The sequence below is a fragment of the Oryctolagus cuniculus genome, chromosome 19 (assembly GCF_964237555.1).
Source record: "Oryctolagus cuniculus chromosome 19, mOryCun1.1, whole genome shotgun sequence".
In the NCBI taxonomy this organism is placed as follows: Eukaryota; Metazoa; Chordata; class Mammalia; order Lagomorpha; family Leporidae; genus Oryctolagus; species Oryctolagus cuniculus.
This window is the reverse complement of record NC_091450.1, coordinates 42,856,266-42,874,110: the sequence shown is the minus strand read 5'-3', so window position 1 is coordinate 42,874,110 and position 17,845 is coordinate 42,856,266. Positions and strand designations below refer to the sequence as shown.

Here is a 17,845-nt window from a genome sequence, read left to right as displayed (position 1 = left end):
AAGTCTTAAAAAATTAATTTATTTGAAACGCAGAGATACAGAGAGAAAATGGGAGAGACACACACAGAGAAGTCTTCCATCTGCTGTTTCAGTCTCCAAATGGCCACAATGGCCAGGGCTGTGATGATCTGAAGCCAGGAGCTTCCTCTGGGTCTCCCACGTGGGTGCAGGGGCCCAAGGACTTGGGCCATCTTCTGCTGCTTTCCCAGGCCACAGCAGAGAGCTGGATGGGAAGTGGAGCAGCTGGGTCTCCATCTGGCGTTGAATAGGGATGCTGGCACTGCAGGCGGAGTCTTTACCAGCTACGCTACAGGGATGGCCCCAGGTCAGAAGCCTTGAGTAGATACATCAGGAGAAGGGGGGGTGGGTAACGATGGGGCTAAAACAAGCGCATCTCAAGATGTCAGTTCCGGGGCAGGCGTGTGGCCGCATGAAGTCAAATGTGTTCCCGTATCAGAGAGCAGGTTCCAGTTCCAGCCACCCAGCCTCTGATCCAGCTTCCTGCTAATGCATCCTGGGAAGGCAGCAGAGGACCGGCACAACTGCTTCAGTCCCTGCCACCCACGTGGGAGTTCCAGAGGGAACTCCAGGCTCTTAGCTTCAGCCTGGCCCCTTGCTAGCTGTTGTAGCGACTTAGGGAATGAACTAGCAGGTGGAAGATAGCACTTCCTCGCGCTCTCTCTCTCTCTTTCTCCTCTCCCCCTCCCTCGATCACTCTGCCTTTCAAGTAGATGAAAATAGATACACATTAAAATTAAAAGCTGTACAACTGCATCAGCCTTTAAGGAACTGTGCACGAAGACCAGGAGGAAGCAGCACCACCGCCTCCCCAGAGTGGCTAAGATACAAAGTATCCACAACTCGAGTGTGGGAAGCAGGCAGGCAGCCTGGCGCTTGCACACAGGGCTTGTGGACCTGAACCATGGAGCAGGTATTCCGGAAAACGGCTTGGCAAGTTCTTCTTTGTTTAAGATTTATTTATTTATTTTAGAGGCAGAGCTACAGACACGGACAGGGAGAGACACAGAGAGCGTGAGGTCTTCCATCTGCTGGTTCACTCCCCAAATGGCCACAACAACCGGAGTTGGGCCAATCCAAAGCCAGGAGCTTCTTCTGGGTCTCCCACGCGGGAGCAGGGGCCCAAGGACTTGGGCCATCTTCTACTGCTTTCCCAGGCCATAGCAGAGAGCTGGATCAGAAGTGGAGCAGCCGGGGCTCGAACTGGCCACCTATGTGGGATGCTGGCATTGCAGGTGAAGGCTTAGCCTACTAGGCCACACACTGACCCCTGCAGTTTCTTCTAAAATGAGACAGACACCATATGACTCGGGAAAAAGCACCCCCGGACATTTAAAAACCTGCACAGTGGTGGCCATCCACAGTTTTCTTTGCAATAGCTCCAGGCTGGAAACAAGGCAGAGGTCTTTCCGTGCAGGAATTGGTAAACCACGGAATGTCCACACCACGGAATACTGGACAGCAATGCGGGCTGGGTTAGGGATGCCTGTTGTGAACACTGGTTATGTCAGCTTTTATTTTAGTTTTATTATTATTAATTATTTGACAGGCAAAGACACAGAGGGAAAGGGAGAGACAGAGAGAGAGTGGTCTCCCATCCACTGGTTACTCCCCCAGATGGCCACAAGGCCAGGAGCCAGGGGTCTCCCATGTGCATGGCAAGTACCTAACAACTGATTTCCCCAAGAATACCCCTCTTCCGATGCTTTCTTTCCCGGATGCATTAGCAGGGAGTTGGATCGGAAGCAGAGCAGGTGGGACTCGAACCAGGGCTCCGACACGCAATGCCAGTGTCGCGAGCCGCGTTCTAGCCCACAGAGCCAGCCCCTAGGGCCGCTAAGCAGGACAGCAGGACCTGCGCCTAGATGCAGGGGCATGCACGGGATTCCGCGAACACGCCGCCCCCTTGCGGGGGTGGGAGGAACAGCCTAGGGTTTCCAGAGGTAGCGAGGACTCAGCCGAGAATGTCTGACCGCGGAGCCCACGTCCTGGAACGGGGAGGGGGCGCGTGTTGAAGCCCTGAACCCCGGGAGGGCAGGCGGAGACCAGCACAGCCTGAGTGGCAGGAGGAAACCCTGGGAGATCTGGCTCCTGGAGCGAGCAGCGAGCGGCTGCGACACGGGCTGCCCGTGGGTGATAAATTCATGATGATGGGCAGGTGCACTTAGCAAGCCGGGGGCCAGTGCTGACTTGCCAAGGGGGTCTATTTGCTCCACCAAAGAACCCAGCTTGTGGCAGGGAGCAATTCTGCACGCACGCAGTTAACGTGAAGGCCCATCCTGTGTCATCATTAACAACAAGCCCGGTTAATGAACAATCTTCAGGATGCCTAAAATATGCCTTAAAAATCTTTGCTGTCCAGGGGTGGGCGCTGCGGCCACATCGGAGCGCGGGTTTGAGTCCCTGCTAGCCCCCCACCTCTGATCCAGCTCCCTGCCAATGCACCTGGGAAGGCAGCAGGTGGCGGCCCAAGTACTCGGGGGTGGGAGACCCAGATGGAGTTCCCGGCTGCTGGCTCCAGCCTGTCCAGCCCCCTTGGCTGCTGTGGCCATTCAGGGAGTGGCTGTGGCATAACGGGTTAAGCTGCAGCCTGCAGCACCATCATCCCACAGACACCTACGGTATCGGCTGCGCCACTTCTGATCCAGCTCCCTGCTAATGCACCTGCGAAAGCAGAGGAAGATGGCCCAAGTGCTTGGGCCCCTGCACCCACGTGGGGGACCCAGAGGAAGCTCTTGGCTTCAGTCTGGCACAATCCTGGCTCCCGTGGCCATCTGGGGGAGTGAAACAGCAGATGGAAGACTCTAACTCTGCCTTTCAAATAAATAAATATATGTATATATATATATATATATATAATTTTTTTTTAAGGCAACGGAACTGTAAGAGGCGACGACAGCGGTCAGAAACTCCAGGTGTCACCAGCCAGCGGGGCCTCGGGCCGTTTCTAGATCGGCAGGGGTTTTGCTCATTTCCTATATCCCACGAGTTCATCAGAACAGTGTTGCACTTTGTCTCCTCCTCCAATCCAGGAGGGCTGCTTGGAGGAAGCCGGCCGGCCAGAAGAAACCCGGGATGCCCCTCACAGGCCGCAGCTGCCATCCCCAGGGGCGCGGGTCACGTGCCGCGGGGGCGCGCGCAGGCAGCACCCCGGGGACACCCCTTCCCCGGCCTGCAGCCGGGGGCCCCGCGTCACGTGACGAGCCGGGCACCCGGGTCACGTGCCGGGGGTGGCGGTGTGAGGCTAGACTCGGGGGCGGCGGGCGTCCGGGCTGCGCCCCGGCGGGCACGCGGGGAAAGCCAGAGGCCCGGGGGTGCGGGTCCGAGCGGGCCCCGGCCGCGGCGGGCGGCGGCGGGCGGCGGCGGCGGCGGAGGGGGCGGCCCCGCGTCCGCGTCACGTGGTGCGAGGCGGGCAGCCATCTTGCTACAAACACAAACAGAGAGGAGCGGCCGCCGCGGGAGCGCCAGCGCCCCCTCCCCCGCCGCCGCCGCCGCCGCCGCCGCCGCCGCCGCCCCCCGGCCCGCCGCGCGCCGCCGCCCGCCGCTCGCCGCCCGCCGCGCGCCGCCAACGCCCCAGGACCGAGCCCTCGCGCCGCCCGCCGGCCGCGGTAAGCGCTCGGCGGCTCCGCGGACCCCGGCCCGCAGCCGGCCCCGGGGCAGGCCCGCCCCCGACGCCGCGGCGGCCGCGCCGAGCCAGCGGGAGCCGGAGCCAGCGCGCGGGCCGCCGGCACGGACTCTCCCCGTCTCCTCCCGGAGGCCGCCGCCGCCTCCGCCGCCCGGTGCGTCCGCCCTCCGCCCCTCCCCGCCGCGGGACCCTCCCCCGGAGCGGGCCCGCCTCGGCGCGGGCTCGGGGTGGGGGGGCGGCCGGCGCCCCTCCCTGAAGGGCACGCCGTCCTCCCGGCCCGGCCCGCGCCGCCCACCCGCGCGCTGCTAACGGTCGCCCCTGCGGAGCCCTGCCCGGGCCCCTCCCGCCCGCGGGGCCCCTGCCCCGGGCCCGCGCGCCCCGGGCCCCGCGGGGCGTCCAGGGCGGGCGCTCCACGACTCGGGCCGACCTGGAAGGCTCCCCCGCCGCCCGTGCCCCCGCGGTGCCCCGACGGTGCAGCAGCGCCCCGGGCGCTCACACTTTGCCTTTTCCTCGCGTAACTTTAGGGAGACCCTCGCCCCTGGTCGTCCCTGGAGTTGCCACCAGCGTCCAGGTCAGCGGCATCCCGGTGCGGGCGCGGCCGAATAAATACTTGCTGGCCGGATCCTCCCTCCAGTCACCCCAGTCTCGCTCCGCTCTTGCTTCTCCAAGCGCGGCTTTCCCGAGCACCGGTCAGCGCCACTGCCCCTCCCGGCTGACAGCTGGCCGCGGCGCCGGCCCCCACCCCCCCTTTGCTGCCGACCTGTGGGAGTTTGGGCCATGACTCCTGCCCCCTCCACCCCAGCTGCCCGGGTTCTGTGGGTCCTGGTCCCCCCACTTGGGGAGAGTTCAGGGCAGAGCTGCCTGGAGCCCCCGGGGACCTCGGGGGTCCGCTGGGGCGGTGATAATCAGGTGCGGGGGTGTGTGCCTGGGCTGCTGGCCACACACGCGTTGGTGCCGCGTGTGACACGGTGCTCAGGGGCCCTGGTGTACGTCGGGATGGAGTTTGGGAAAAGGAAAAGTAGCCCCACTCTGAAGGAGAGAGCGCGGGGAGAAGAGGAAGGCTGTGGGAGGGCTTTGAAAAGTCTAGCAAGAAATGTAAGCATGGCTCAAGCTCTCCGAGCGGGGGGCCAGCGGGGGAGTTTGGGACGGCCCCTGGCCCGGTGCACACCTGCCCCAGCCTCAGATGCTGGGTACCTGGTCCCAGCCCCCGTGCCCTCCCTTGTTGTCCCTGGCTGAGCAAGTGGGCAGAAGGGATCAGATGAGGTCAAGTGTGACAGTGGCTCAGAAGTTAACAGGCCCACGATTGCCAAGGGCTGTTGCTGTTGGGCGGGATGGCTCGGCCGGGAGGAACCCTCACCCCACCCCTCGTGGAGAATCTGCATCCCTAGGCAGGACCAGGTCACCTCCAGGCAGGTGTGGGGCTGTGCCGAGGCCGGAGGCTGCTGGAGGGAGTCACCAGACGCTGTTCTTAGCCTAGCCCAGCGCTCCAGGTCCATGCAGCCTGGGGGGAGCGCCTGGGACCAGGGTGCGTCCTCTCACCTCTCCAGTAGGGGGCAGCAGTGAGGAGCTAGGGGAGCAAAGGTACACTGAGGCAGGAGAGAGAGGACCAGGGAGGGGGCACACAGCTCGGACATAGGCCAAGTGCAGGGCCAGGAGGAGTGTGGCAGGCCAAGGTGGGCTTTGAGCAGCCTGCAGGAGAGAGACGGACGTGGTCCTGCCCACCCCCACCTGCCACCTCTCCCCTCTGCTTTGGTGGTAAGGGATCCAGCTGCTTGGGCCGCAGAGTTTGTGATAAGCAAACTTGGGACCTTCGAAGGTTTGCCTCCTGGCAGGATTTCAGATTCCTCTCGGGACAGCTGTGCAGAGGGAAGATGGGGGGAGGGTCACATCTGCTTTCTCTTCCATTAGGGCTGCGAACCCACAGGGCTTCTTTGCCCCCCTTACAGTCACTGCCCACATTGGGGCCAGAAACGCCTTTGTCAGGGGCTGCTCCGTGCACCCTGGTCCCCTGCCCGTCTGTTCCCCTCTGCTCAGGTGCCACCGCCCTGAGTGGCAGTCCCCTGGGGAGCAGAGGCAGCCCCCCCCCAGAAGTACCCTGCTCCCCTAGTCCTGTTAGTGTGAGGAGGGGGCGGCCCCTTTCCTGCCTTGCCCTCTCTGTCCCCGGGTCTCCCCCAAGGCGTGGGTGGGTTGGGCGTTTGCCCCAGTCTGAGCCACTCCCCTCCACTTCCAGCGGGACAGAGAGGACAGGACACGGGCCACCGAGGAGCCCTGTCTGCACCGCTCCCTGGCAGGCGGGAGGGTGAGTCACCCCTTTTTCTGCTCTCTCGGCTTCTGCCTGGCAGCCTGGCCCGGCCCCTGAGACCCGTGTCTGGCCCTCTAAGGCTGAGCTTGTGTGAGGGATGGGGCTGGTTTTTCCTGGAGTGGAGAAGCCTCGGGTCTCAGTACTTTTCCCCTGAAAGCTTTCTCTCTGGTGGTGAAATACGTGTAACTTGAGCTGCGTTTGTTTTAAAGATTTGTTTATTCGTTTACTTGAAAAAGCCACAGAGATCCTCCATCCACTGGTTCACTCCCAGGTAGCTGCCCCGTCCGTCCGGGGCTGGGTCAGGCCCAAGGCCAGCTCGCAACTCCTGGTCTCCCACGCGCATGCAGGGGCTCAGGCACTTGGACCATCTTCCGCTGCTTTCCCAGGCCATAGCAGGGGGCTGCATGGGAAGTGGAGCTGCCGGGACTCGAACTGGCGCTCCAGTGTGGGGTGCTGGTGTCACAGGTGGCAGTTTAGCAGTTTAGTCTACAGCAGCACAGCGCGGGCCCGTGAGCCACGGTTAGGCAAGCTCTCTGCAGCTTCGGTGCAGCCAGCACCGCCATTGTCCCCAGCGCTTCCTGCCCCCCGCACCCACCGTGTGCTGTGCCTCTGTGTGCCTGCCTTGCCTGGGAGCCTTGCCCACGAGCAGGCCTGCTGTGGCTGCCCCCTCGTGCCTGGAGGGTCTCAGCGTCCCGGCCTCCACTGCACCGCGCAGGAGGCCGTGGGGTACTTGGCCTCTCTGCTGGCTTTGTGTGCTGTGTGCCCTGAAGGGAGACGTTCCCCTGCCCCGGGGGCCGCCACTCCAGGGGCCAGCGTCTCTTCCCGGGCCCCTCCAGAGGGAACCCACTTCTCTTCCTCCCCAGGCTGTGGCGTCCTGGAGTGCATGGTGCAGGCAGAGACAGGCAGCTCCAGCCTCCCTCCCAGCCAGTGACGGAAGCCCCTGCGCCTGCCCCGACGCCTCCCCACTGCCCCCAGAGTCCTGTGCTCGGTCCACCAGGGATGCACCTCCTCCTGGGGGTCTCCCCTGTCCTTTAGAGGAGCCGGTCACTGCCTCCCGTCAGCCTCTGACCGTGACCTTCTCTCTGGTTTATGGTGAGGAATCCCTTGTCGCTATTGCTCTAAGAACTGTGCCCCCTCGGCTTTTTTGGTCGACTGACCCTGACGTGGGGCCGGGGGCCTGGGTCTGTCTGCCTGCCTGCTTGGTGATCCGGCCCGCCATGCACTGGGCCAGGCCAGCAGCCTGCAGCGAGTGCCCCTGCGTTGGTCCTGGGCAGCCTCCTTTCTGACAGCGTCCGTCAACTCCAGCCTCCAGGCAGCCCATCCGGATTCCTTTCAAGAGACAAGTCATTTTGCTCCCAAATTCCACCACTGGCCTCCTCTCCCTGGGATATTTGTGGCTCCAGTGGGGTTTTCGTTTGCTTGTTCTTATCTTTGCCCTGATGTCCACCTTGATCTTGGTTACGTCTGTTCCTAAACTCTGTGCCCTGCCCTGTCTGGACCTCCCACTGGGAGTGCAGAGGAGCTGGTGCACACTGGGCACCCAGGGGCCTGCGCGTGTGCTGGGCAGTGTGGGCCTCCGGTTTATGCAGGGTAGAGGAGGGCGGGGGCAGGGAGGCTGTGGGCCCCCGTCCCTCTCAGCACCTGCCTCTCTCCTCAAGGACTCTTCCCAGATGTGAGGGTCCCTCCCGGACACTGCTGAGGCCAGATAGATAGCCAGTGGCTTGAGGACCCGAGTTCACTCCAGTGCCGGCCCTTTCCGGAGAGAGCCCAGCCCTGCCCTCCCGCTGCCCAGGGGCAAGGCCGCCGGGGGAGGCTGGGCCCAGGCAGCACGGCTGTGACCACCAAAGGCCTCCAGCCCCCAGGTCTTGCCCACCTGAACTCTTCTCGGGTTAACTCATGGTGTGTGCAGCCACGTGGCTGGTGTAGGTGAGTCCTTTCAGAAGCTGGGTGACCCAGCCCAGCCCGAAGCCTGTCCCTGTGCCCGCGGGGCCGGTCGCCCACGATGCAGGTTTCTCCGCTGTCCCCAGGGTCCGGCCTTCTCTGTGCTCCACAGGTGTTTGGAGCGTGAAGCCCGGGTCCTTGCTCGTCACTCACCCCTGACCTCCAGGAGCCACGCCCAGCCTCAGCATGGCGGCGGAGACGCTCAACTTCGGGCCCGAGTGGTGGGTCAAGTGTGCGGTGGCGGGCGTGGGGGGGCCAGGAGGAGAGCACGGCGCCCCAGCCTCGTCCTCCTCTGCCCCCCCCCCACCTGTTCCAGGCTCAGGGCCCTTTCCAGCGGCGGCAGTGTGGCCTCCCCGCCCGCCTCCCCTGCCATGCCCAAGTACAAGCTGGCTGACTACCGCTACGGGCGTGAGGAGATGCTGGCCCTCTATGTCAAGGAGAACAAGGTGGGGGCTGGGGGGCGTTGCTGTGGCTCCACTGCTCGTGGCCTGGGGCAGCTGGAGAACAAGGTGGGGGCTGGGGGGTTGCTGTGGCTCCACTGCTCGTGGCCTGGGGCAGCTGGAGAACAAGGTGGGGGCTGGGGGGGGGTTGCTGTGGCTCCACTGCTCGTGGCCTGGGGCAGCTGGAGAACAAGGTGAGGGCTGGGGGGGTTGCTGTGGCTCCACTGCTCATGGCCGGGGGCAGCTGGAGAACAAGGTGGGGGCTGGGGGGGTTGCTGTGGCTCCACTGCTCATGGCCGGGGGCAGCTGGAGAACAAGGTGGGGGCTGGGGGGGTTGCTGTGGCTCCACTGCTCATGGCCGGGGGCAGCTGGAGAACAAGGTGGGGGCTGGGGGGGTTGCTGTGGCTCCACTGCTCATGGCCGGGGGCAGCTGGAGAACAAGGTGGGGGCTGGGGGGCGTTGCTGTGGCTCCACTGCTCGTGGCCTGGGGCAGCTGGAGAACAAGGTGGGGGCTGGGGGGGTTGCTGTGGCTCCACTGCTCGTGGCCAGGGGCAGCTGGCGCCGTGACCCACCAGCCCCATCCGGCAGGTCCCTGAGGAGCTGCAGGACAAGGAGTTCGCTGCGGTGCTGCAGGAGGAGCCGCTGCAGCCGCTGGCCCTGGAGCCCCTGACGGAGGAGGAGCAGGTGGGCGGGGCTGCGGTGGGGGTGTGGGAGGACAGGCGGGGCGGCGGGGCGCCTGGGTCCTCATTCCCGCCCTGGCTCCCTCCTCAGAGAAACTTCTCCCTGTCAGTGAACAGCGTGGCTGTGCTGAGGCTGATGGGGAAAGGGGCTGGCCCCCAGCTGGCCAGCACCTCCCGTGGCCGGGGCAGCTCGCGGAGCCGAGGTACAGGGGTGACTGCTTGGTGGGGGGTGGGCATGGCTGGAGCCCGAGCACTCGCAGGCGTGTCCTGGCAGGGTTCACACCCAGGTGTGTCCCCTCTTCCCTAGGCCGTGGCCGAGGTGACAGCTGCTTTTACCAAAGAAGCATCGAAGAAGGGGAGGGAGCCTTTGGACGGAACCCCCGGGAGATCCAGCGCAGCCAGAGCTGGGATGACAGGTGGGGGCCGCTGGGAAGGTACGGGCAGCCCTGCCAGGGAGCCCTGGTCAGAGACCTCTGGGCCCTGCCCCGCCCCTTATCCTGATTTTTTTTTTTTTTTTAAGATTTACTTTAATTATTTGAAAGACAGTTACAGAGAGAGGTAGAGAGAGATTAGTCTTCCATCTGCTGGTTCACTCCGCAAATGGCCGCAATGGCTGGAGCTGAGCCAATCTGGAACCAGGACCTTCTTCGGGGTCTGCTATGGGTGTGTGTGTGTGTGTGTGTGTGTGTGTGTATGTACGTGCATGCATGTGCATGTGCAGGGGCCCAAGTGCTTGGGCCATCCTCTGCTGCTTTCCCAGGTGCATTAGCAGGGAGCTGGATTGGAAGTGGAGTAGCCAGGACTTAAACTGGCACCCGTATGGGATGCCGGTGCTGCGGGCCAGTGCTTTACCTGCTGCCCCACAGTGCCACCCCCCACTGTCTTTCCTTTCTCCCTGTGACCTTCCATCCTGTGTGCCCTGTCCCCGCCCCCCCGTCCCCTCTCCACCTTTCTCGGGGCAGAGTGGACGAGGTGCACAGCTGTCTGCAGTGTGGGAAGGGACACTGTCCTTTTTCTGAACAGCCCCTTTTCTCCTGCAGAGGTGAGAGGCGGTTTGAGAAGTCAGCAAGGAGGGATGGAGGTAGGAAAAGGCGAGGACCTGGCCGGGCGACCCGGGGTGGAGTGGGGGCGCAGTAGGGGCGTGGCCGCTGTGGCTCCTCCGCCGCAGGAGGAGCACTGGCAGGAGTCTGCTGGCCCGGCTGCCCTCTGAAGACCGTCTCTTCCCGTGCTCAGCGCGATCCGGGTTTGAGGAGGGCGGGGCCGGCCCGAGGAAGGAGCACGCTCGCTCGGACAGTGAGAACTGGCGCTCTCTGCGCGAGGAGCAGGAGGAGGAGGAGGAGGGCAGCTGGAGGCTCGGGGCGGGGCCCCGGCGGGACGGAGATCGCTGGCGCTGTACCAGCCCTGGTGAGACTGGGCCATGGGCAGCACGGTGAGGGCGGGCGGAGCTGGCTGGAAGCAGACCTGGCCCTGCAGGGTCTGGTGTGCTGCAGAGGAGGGGAGGCCCTGCCCGCTCTCAGATGCTAATTCTCTGACTTTGGCCCAGATGGCGGCCCTCGCTCTGCAGGCTGGCGGGAGCACGGTGAGCGGCGGCGCAAATTTGAGTTTGATTTGCGAGGCGGGGATCGAGGAAGCTGCAGTGAAGAGGAGGGGCGGGGCGGGGGAGGCGCCTCCCACCTCCGGCGGGGCCGCGGGCCTGACGGCTTTGAGGACGACAAGGACGGGCTCCCCGAGTGGTGCCTGGACGATGAGGAGGAGGAGATGGGCACCTTCGACGCCTCTGGGGCCTTCTTGCCTCTCAAGGTACCTGGGGAGCCTGTGCTCGGCCGGGGGGCGTGGCCGCTGCGCCCTCCACCCACACGTCTGCCCCACCCCCACCCCCACAGAAGGGCCCCAAGGAGCCCATTCCAGAGGAGCAGGAGCTTGACTTCCAGGGTCTGGAGGAAGAGGAGGAGGAGCCTTCAGAAGGGCTGGAGGAGGAGGGACCTGAGGCAGGTGAGTGTCGGCGTGGGCTAGGGGGGTGCCAGGCAGGCAGGGGGCCGTCACAGGCTGTCCTGCGGCTAGGATCAGATGAGCTGGTGCTGAGAGATGGGAGAGCGACTCGGGAACAGCAGATCGAGCTCCTGAAGGTAGCGCAGCCGACAGAGGCCCTCGCCGCGGCTGTGGAGCAGGTGTTGGGGGCCCGACGTGTGACGGCCCTGCCGCGGTGTGGCCCTTGGCTGTGTTTATGCTCACGTGTTCCCCCCGGACCAAGTGGGACTTGCTGCCTCTTGTGGGAACTCCAGGTCCAGCCCCCCGTTCTTGGGGTCTCAGCCCCGCCGTCACCCCTCTCTTGCAGGTGGGAAGGAGCTGACCCCGCTTCCTCTGCAGGAGGACAAGTCCAGCTCCCCGTCGCCTCTGGCCACCTTGGGCCCGCTCTGGGGAACCAATGGAGACGGGGAAGAAGCTGTGGAAAAAGAGCTTCCAGCTGCTGAAGGTCGGGGGGCGGGGGCTGGTAGGGAAGGCACGCCCCTCGAGGGGGGGTACACTGGGCATGTGCAGTGGGGGCTACAGAGGGCCCGCTCTTCTGGAGTGGCAGGGGTAGGGGGCCAGGCTGCCCCCCTCCTGCCTCCCATCCCACCTTTTTCTGTTTGTTTTTCCCAGGGGATGAGATGAGGGGAATCCCGCTGAGTCCTGGGGGGGCCTCACCCCCTGGCCCGCCTGGAGATCTGGAGGATGAAGAGGGCTTAAAGCACCTGCAGCAGGTGCGAGGGCGCCTGACAGCACGAGACCCTCGCTTCCAAGGCCGCAGAGAGCCGCTGTGCCCCTGTCCCCGTCCCAGATTCCAGCCTTTTCCTAATTGTGTCCTGCCTTGTCCACACCCTGGCCTCCTGACCCCAACCCCAGCCCCATGCCGAGGCGGCTGAGCCTGACCTCTCTTCCTGGGCTCCCAGGAGGCGGAGAAGCTGGTGGCCTCCCTGCAGGACAGCTCCCTGGAAGAGGAGCAGTTCACAGCCGCCATGCAGACCCAGGGCCTGCGGCACACCGCGGCCGCCACCGCCCTCCCCCTCAGCCACGGCGCTGCCCGCAAGTGGTTCTACAAGGACCCACAGGGGGAGATCCAAGGTAGCAGCAGAGGCGTGAGGGGCTGCTGGGGGCCGCGCCAGCTCCAGGTGTGCCCCCCCCCGACTCCCATGGCTCTCTTGTCGCAGGCCCCTTCACAACCCAGGAGATGGCCGAGTGGTTCCAGGCCGGCTATTTCTCCATGTCTCTGCTGGTGAAGCGGGGCTGCGACGAGGGCTTCCAGCCTCTGGGAGAAGTGATCAAGATGTGGGGTCGGGTGCCCTTCGCCCCAGGGCCCTCGCCTCCCCCCCTCCTGGTGAGCCGAGTTGTCTGCAGAGCAGGTGGGCAGGCGGGGATGGATGGTGGCCGCCGTGTGCACTGGGCATCCTCTCACGCAGGGAAACATGGACCAGGAGCGGCTGAAGAAGCAGCAGGAGCTGGCTGCGGCGGCCTTGTACCAGCAGCTGCAGCACCAGCAGTTTCTGCAGCTGGTTGGCAGGTATTTGGGGCCCCGGGCGAGCTCGGCAGGCTGGCTGGGCACTGGCTCTCGGGGCCCACTGCCCTGCCCGTGTCTCTGCAGCCGCCAGCTCCCGCAGTGCGCGCTCCGGGAAAAGGCAGCTATGGGCGACCTGACGCCGCCTCCACAGCAGCAGCTCACCACGTTCCTGCAGCAGCTCCAGGCTCTCAAACCCCCCAGGTCCGTGCCGCTGCCCCCGGGGTGTGGAGCTCAGAGAGGGTGGGCGGCAGTGAGCCGGGTCCTGAGGGTTTGTTTGCTCCTCAGGGGTGGGGACCAGAATCTGCTCCCGACGATGAGCCGGTCCTTGTCGGTACCGGATTCGGGCCCCCTCTGGGACGTACATACCTCAGCCTCATCACAGTCAGGTGCGTGGTCAGCGGCCCTCCACCCGGGCCCTTTCTCAAGCCCTGGGTCCCCACCGTCTCAGCATGGCCGCCTCCCTCCCTGGCAGGCTTTGGGCAGGTAGGGCCCTGGGGCTGAGGTGGCTTCCCACTGCTCCGCCTCCTACCCCGAGCCAAGGCTGGGCTGAACAGCGGGCCGTGTCCCTGGCAGCTGCTGACGGAGCCCTGACCTCCTGCAGGTGGTGAGGCCAGTCTTTGGGACATACCAATTAACTCTTCGACTCAGGGTCCAATTCTAGAACAACTCCAGCTGCAGCATAAAGTGAGTGGCGTCCAGGGCTGCCGTCTGCAGGGGTGAGGGGCTGGCCAGGCCGCACGGAGGTCGAGCCCCCTCGCCTCTGACGCCCTGCGGCTCTCAGTTCCAGGAGCGCAGAGAAGTGGAGCTCAGGGCCAAGCGGGAGGAGGAGGAGCGGAAGCGCCGCGAGGAGAAGCGCCGGCAGCAGCAGCAGCAGCAGCAGCAGGAGGAGCAGAAGCGGCGGCAGGAGGAGGAGGAGCTGTACCGGCGCAAGCAGGTGGGTGCCCCCCCCACACCCTCCTCACCGCCACCCTGCGCCCCGCCTGGCCCTCACCCTGCGCGTCTCCGGCTCGGCTCCGTGCAGGTGCGGCAGCAGGAGCTGCTGCTGAAGCTGCTGCAGCAGCAGCAGGCGGCGGCCGCCATCTCGGGGCCCCCTGCGCCCAGCTCCCCACCCCCGCTCTGGGCTGGCCTGGCCAAGCAGGGGCTGTCCATGAAGACGCTGCTGGAGTTGCAGTTGGAGGGCGAGCGGCAGCTGCACAAGCAGCCCCCGCCCAGGGAGTCCTCCCGGGCCCAGGCCCCCAACCACCGCGTGGTAAGTAGGCGGGCCCCTCCGCGGTGGGCGGGGCCCCTTCCAGGTGACCTCCAGGGAGGGAGTCGCTGAGCCCGGACTTCGCCAGCCGGAGCCCTGGTTTCCCTGTGTGGTTTTGAAGAATCCGCTTCTTCCCCAGGACCCTCACCTCGTCCCTTGTCCTTTGCCACCTAAACCTCCCCGTCTAGCTCTCTGGGGTGCCGTTGGTTGAGCTCCCCTGACTGCCTGCCATTTGTAGCAGCTTGGGGGCCTGGGCACGGCCCCCCTGAACCAGTGGGTGTCTGAGGCTGGGCCACTGTGGGGCGGGCCCGACAAGAGTGGGGGCGGCAGCGGCGGCGGCGGCCTGGGGCTCTGGGAGGACACCCTGAAGAGCAGTGGGAGCCTGGCCCGCAGCCTGGGCCTGAAGAACAGCCGGAGCAGCCCGTCCCTCAGGTGGGTGCGGGCACCCCGAGGGCTCCGGTGGGCGCAGGCGGGTGGCGGCAGAACCGCTGACGCCTGCCCCTCCTCGGCCCGCTCAGTGACTCCTACAGCCACCTGTCAGGCCGGCCTGCTCGCAAAAAGACGGAGGAGGAGGAGAAGCTGCTGAAGCTGCTTCAGGGCATCCCCAGGCCCCAGGACGGCTTCACCCAGTGGTGTGAGCAGATGCTGCACACGCTGAGCACCACGGGCAGCCTGGACGGTGCGGGCGGCTGCAGCCCGGGGGGGGGGGGGGGGCAGGGCTGGCTGCAGCGGGCCTGACTCCCCGCTTCCTGCCCCGCAGTGCCCATGGCTGTGGCGATCCTCAAAGAGGTGGAATCCCCCTATGACGTCCACGATTATATCCGTTCCTGCCTGGGGGACACGCTGGAAGCCAAAGAATTTGCCAAACAGTTCCTGGAGCGGAGGGCCAAGCAGAAAGCCAGCCAGCAGCGGCAGCAGCAGCAGCAGGTGGGTCGTGGGGCCCTGGGCCGCGGGGCAGGCCGCCCAGCGCCCACTGCTGCCTCACTCTGCTCCGCTCTCCTAGGAGGCCTGGCTGAGCAGTGCCTCCCTGCACACGGCCTTCCAGACCAACCACAGCACCAAACTCGGCCCCGGCGAGGGCAGCAAGGCCAAGAGGCGGGCGCTCATGCTGCACTCAGACCCCAGCATCTTGGGTGAGCCGGGGCCGGGGCCGGGCCGGAGCTGTGCTTCGTTTGCCCGGGGCAGGAGGGGCCTGGTGGAGCTCAAACCCAGCTTCTCCCCGGCTTCAGGGTACTCCCTGCACGGATCTTCTGGTGAGATCGAGAGCGTGGACGACTACTGAGCAGCCCGTCCCACCAGCCCCCGGGGCTGCAGGCGCAGCTTGGACCCGAGGGTCCCCAGCCTGCAGGCTCCTCACAGGAGCATAGGAGGCAGCAGGGGCAGGGTCCCCAGCACTTGTTACAAACCACACGATGCACCTTAACTCACCCACCACGAGGCACTTTACAGATTGGGGGAGGGGTTTTTGTTTTCTGTTTTTTATTTTAAACGACGTTGAAGAAAATGTTAGGAGAGACAAAAAAAACATCGTGAAAAATGAGACTCTTAAACACCCTGTCCCCTGTTGGGGATAGTGGGCGTGACAATGGAAGGTCCACAGAGGTTGGTTGGTTTTTTTTTTGTTTTTTTTTGTTTTGTTTTGTTTTTTGTTGTTTTTTAAGAAAAAAAGAAAAATAATGAAAAAAAAAGTGGTTAGGAGGCTGAAAGGAAAACACACTGTTATTTTGGGGCAGTGAGGACAGAGGCCCCATGGCTGCACTTCCCCTCCTGCCCCCAGAAGGTGGGCCGTGGGGTAACTGGAAGCTGGAGTGCCAGCAGTTTGCACAGCGAGGCCCCCTCGGAGCCCCGCCCGCCGGACCCGCTGTGAACAGCTCGATGCTGCGACCGTGGCCGACCGTGGCCAGGGCGTCCCGGGCGGGGGCCGCAGTCACCCCTTGGCTTTGCTGCTTCGGGGAGAGTTGCACAAGTTGGACAAGCCGCCCGGCTCCCGGGCCGCCCTCCCGCACCAGCTGGCAGGGCAGCGGGGCAGAGCTGCGCGGGCTGGGGCTGGCGGCGGGACGCGGGATGGACTGGCCCTGCCGAGGGGCTTCCCCCACCGCTGCCATTTGGGGGACGGCCTGGGGGTGAGGCGGAATGCCCCAGCTCCTGCCTCGGGGCATGAATGTATTCTCCGGGCCCCAAGCCCCCGCCTCACCCCCGCCAGCGAATGGCCAGGAGCTGGAGAGAGCGCCGCCGAGCCGCACAGACTGAAGGGCAGGGAGTGGGCGGGCAGCTGGGGGCTGCAGCCCTGGGCATCCACGCGAGGAAGTGCCCGAGCTGCAGCGTGCCCTGTGGCCTGTGGACCACCCAGCCCTGCGCCTGGCCCCTCTGTTGACCAAATGGGAGAGGAGTGAGTGGCTTCTCCCCTTGATGCGTTTTTTTAATGTTAGGTAAGGTTGGGGTCGAGGACGGAAGTGGGCGTCTCTCCTGGGGTCGGGGGAGGCCGCCCTTCTGTCGCTCACTTTGAATTCCCGATGCCCTACCTGGGGTTGTCGCCATCGTTTCTTGGTTTCTTAGTAGTTCATCTTTTGGATTTCTCATCTGACTTCTCCCGTTGACCTCATCGCTGAGTGCAGTATTAGGGCGGGACTCTGCCGCTGCCTCCCCTCCATGAATGTATTTCCCCTTCCTGCCTGGGGAAGCAGGGAGCTGCCCCGGGCTCTTCTCCCATCTCTCCTCAGTGAGACGGCTTTTCTTTTTCTTTCTTTTTTTTTTTTTTGCACCAAAGTGGCAGCCGGGTCAGTGTTGGGGGACAAAGCTGGCCTCGGGGTGGAAGGGCCCCTCCACCTGCTGCGCCCTGGTCTCGACAGTGTTAGCGTCTGTGAAAAGACAATATTCTCTCTAAAGCAATAAGGGGGTGACGGGCCAGGGGGAAAAATGTCTTGCTGCTGCTGGCCCCCCAGCTCCCACTGCCCTCTGGCCTATGTGCGGTGGCTTAGAGGTGTGGGAGGAGACTCCTGTTGTGACTGAATGTAACGCCCCTGCCCCTGCCACAGCCAATGCAGGGGAAGGGGGGGCTCTTCCTGTCTCTTCCTGCCCCTTCCCCCCTCAGCTAAAGAGACTTTGAACTTAGGGGGCCCCTGAGCCTGGAGAGGCCTTAACCCTGTGAGGAAGTATAGGGGGAGCCCTCTCCCACCCCTATCCCCTTCTGAGAGTGGTCAATGTTTACAAGCCCTGAGCGCCCCAGCCCAAGGGCTCAGACCCCCCTGCTGGCCTTTCCTAGCCCGTCTTCCTGGGCCCTGGCTGCTCCCCCACCCTGCAGGGGTTCGGGTTGGGGCAGGGCTCTACCTGTTATTCCCTCGTCTGCCTTGTCCCCAGTATCCCCCACTTCCACCCTGTGTGACCCCCTTTTCCTTTACCTGCCCCTGTAAATACCCCTTTCTCCCAATAAAACTCGGTGTGTGTTCTCCTCGTATGCCTGAGCTGCTGTCTTATTTGGGGAAGGGACAGGGAGCTGGTTAAAGAACCCAGGCAGGGACCGCAGATGAGCTCCCTAAGGGAGACAACCGTGCAGTCAAGCAGCAGCCTGGGGTGCCAGCATCCCATATGGGTACCAGTTCAAGTCCCAGCTGCTCCATTTCCGATCCAGCTCTCTGCCACGGCCTTCTACTGGAAAGCAGTAGAAGATGGCCCAAGTCCTTGGGTCCCTGCATCCGGGGGGAAACTCCTGGATCCTGACTTTGGGTTGGCCCAGCTCTGGCCCTTGTGGCCATTTGAGGAGTGAACCAGCGGATGGCAGACCTCTCTGCCTCTGCCTCTCAAGTGAATATTAAAAAAGCCCGGCCTGGGGCCAGGGTCTGAGTCTCAGCACCACTTGAGATTCCAGCTTCTTACTAATGCACACCCTGGGAGGCAGCAGGTGACGGCTCAAGCACTTGGGCCTCTGCCACCCATGGGGGAGATCCGGATGGAGTTCTGGCTGCAGTCCAGCCCTGTGTACAACAGGCGCTTGGGAGGGAACAGTGAACAGGATGTGCCTGCCTTTCCAAAGAACCTCCCTTACCTCTGACTTAGCCTGT

At 64.3% G+C, this 17,845-nt stretch overlaps 1 protein-coding gene across 12 annotated transcripts; it reads left to right on the top strand.

Moving 5' to 3' along the window:
- The first annotated feature begins 3,603 nt into the window (after positions 1–3,603).
- On the top strand, positions 3,604–17,241 carry GIGYF1 (GRB10 interacting GYF protein 1). 12 transcript variants are annotated; one of them, XM_051847690.2, is made up of 29 exons: positions 3,604–3,626; positions 4,168–4,214; positions 5,874–5,942; positions 6,809–7,037; positions 7,604–7,871; positions 7,999–8,107; positions 8,203–8,332; positions 8,915–9,010; positions 9,098–9,209; positions 9,314–9,422; positions 10,047–10,087; positions 10,240–10,410; positions 10,550–10,806; positions 10,890–10,998; positions 11,342–11,479; positions 11,647–11,747; positions 11,937–12,108; positions 12,195–12,361; positions 12,444–12,544; positions 12,626–12,742; positions 12,827–12,927; positions 13,143–13,225; positions 13,323–13,475; positions 13,563–13,790; positions 14,026–14,219; positions 14,306–14,466; positions 14,548–14,714; positions 14,791–14,920; positions 15,017–17,241. In XM_051847690.2, exons 6-29 carry the CDS (start codon positions 8,073–8,075, stop codon positions 15,067–15,069), a joined length of 3,126 nt encoding a protein of 1,041 aa, XP_051703650.2. In that variant the 5' UTR covers positions 3,604–3,626; positions 4,168–4,214; positions 5,874–5,942; positions 6,809–7,037; positions 7,604–7,871; positions 7,999–8,072; the 3' UTR covers positions 15,070–17,241. The 12 variants fall into 12 exon arrangements, with proteins under 12 accessions (XP_051703650.2, XP_051703659.2, XP_051703658.2 ...); XM_051847699.2 differs by lacking the exon at positions 3,604–3,626 and adding an exon at positions 3,643–3,797 and having other exon boundaries at positions 12,459–12,544; XM_051847698.2 differs by lacking the exon at positions 3,604–3,626 and adding an exon at positions 3,643–3,797 and having other exon boundaries at positions 14,029–14,219.
- The last annotated feature ends 604 nt before the right edge of the window (positions 17,242–17,845 follow it).

What these genes read in the sequence shown, in the direction of transcription:
- GIGYF1 (XM_051847690.2), top strand. Translation starts at nt 8,073, where the DNA reads ATGGCGGCGGAGACGCTCAACTTCGGGCCCGAGTG. An exon ending in CCCTGACGGAGGAGGAGCAG is followed by an intron (nt 9,011 to 9,097) that starts GTGGGCGGGGCT and finishes CTCCCTCCTCAG; the next exon opens with AGAAACTTCTCCCTGTCAGT. An exon ending in GGGCAGCTCGCGGAGCCGAG is followed by an intron (nt 9,210 to 9,313) that starts GTACAGGGGTGA and finishes CCTCTTCCCTAG; the next exon opens with GCCGTGGCCGAGGTGACAGC.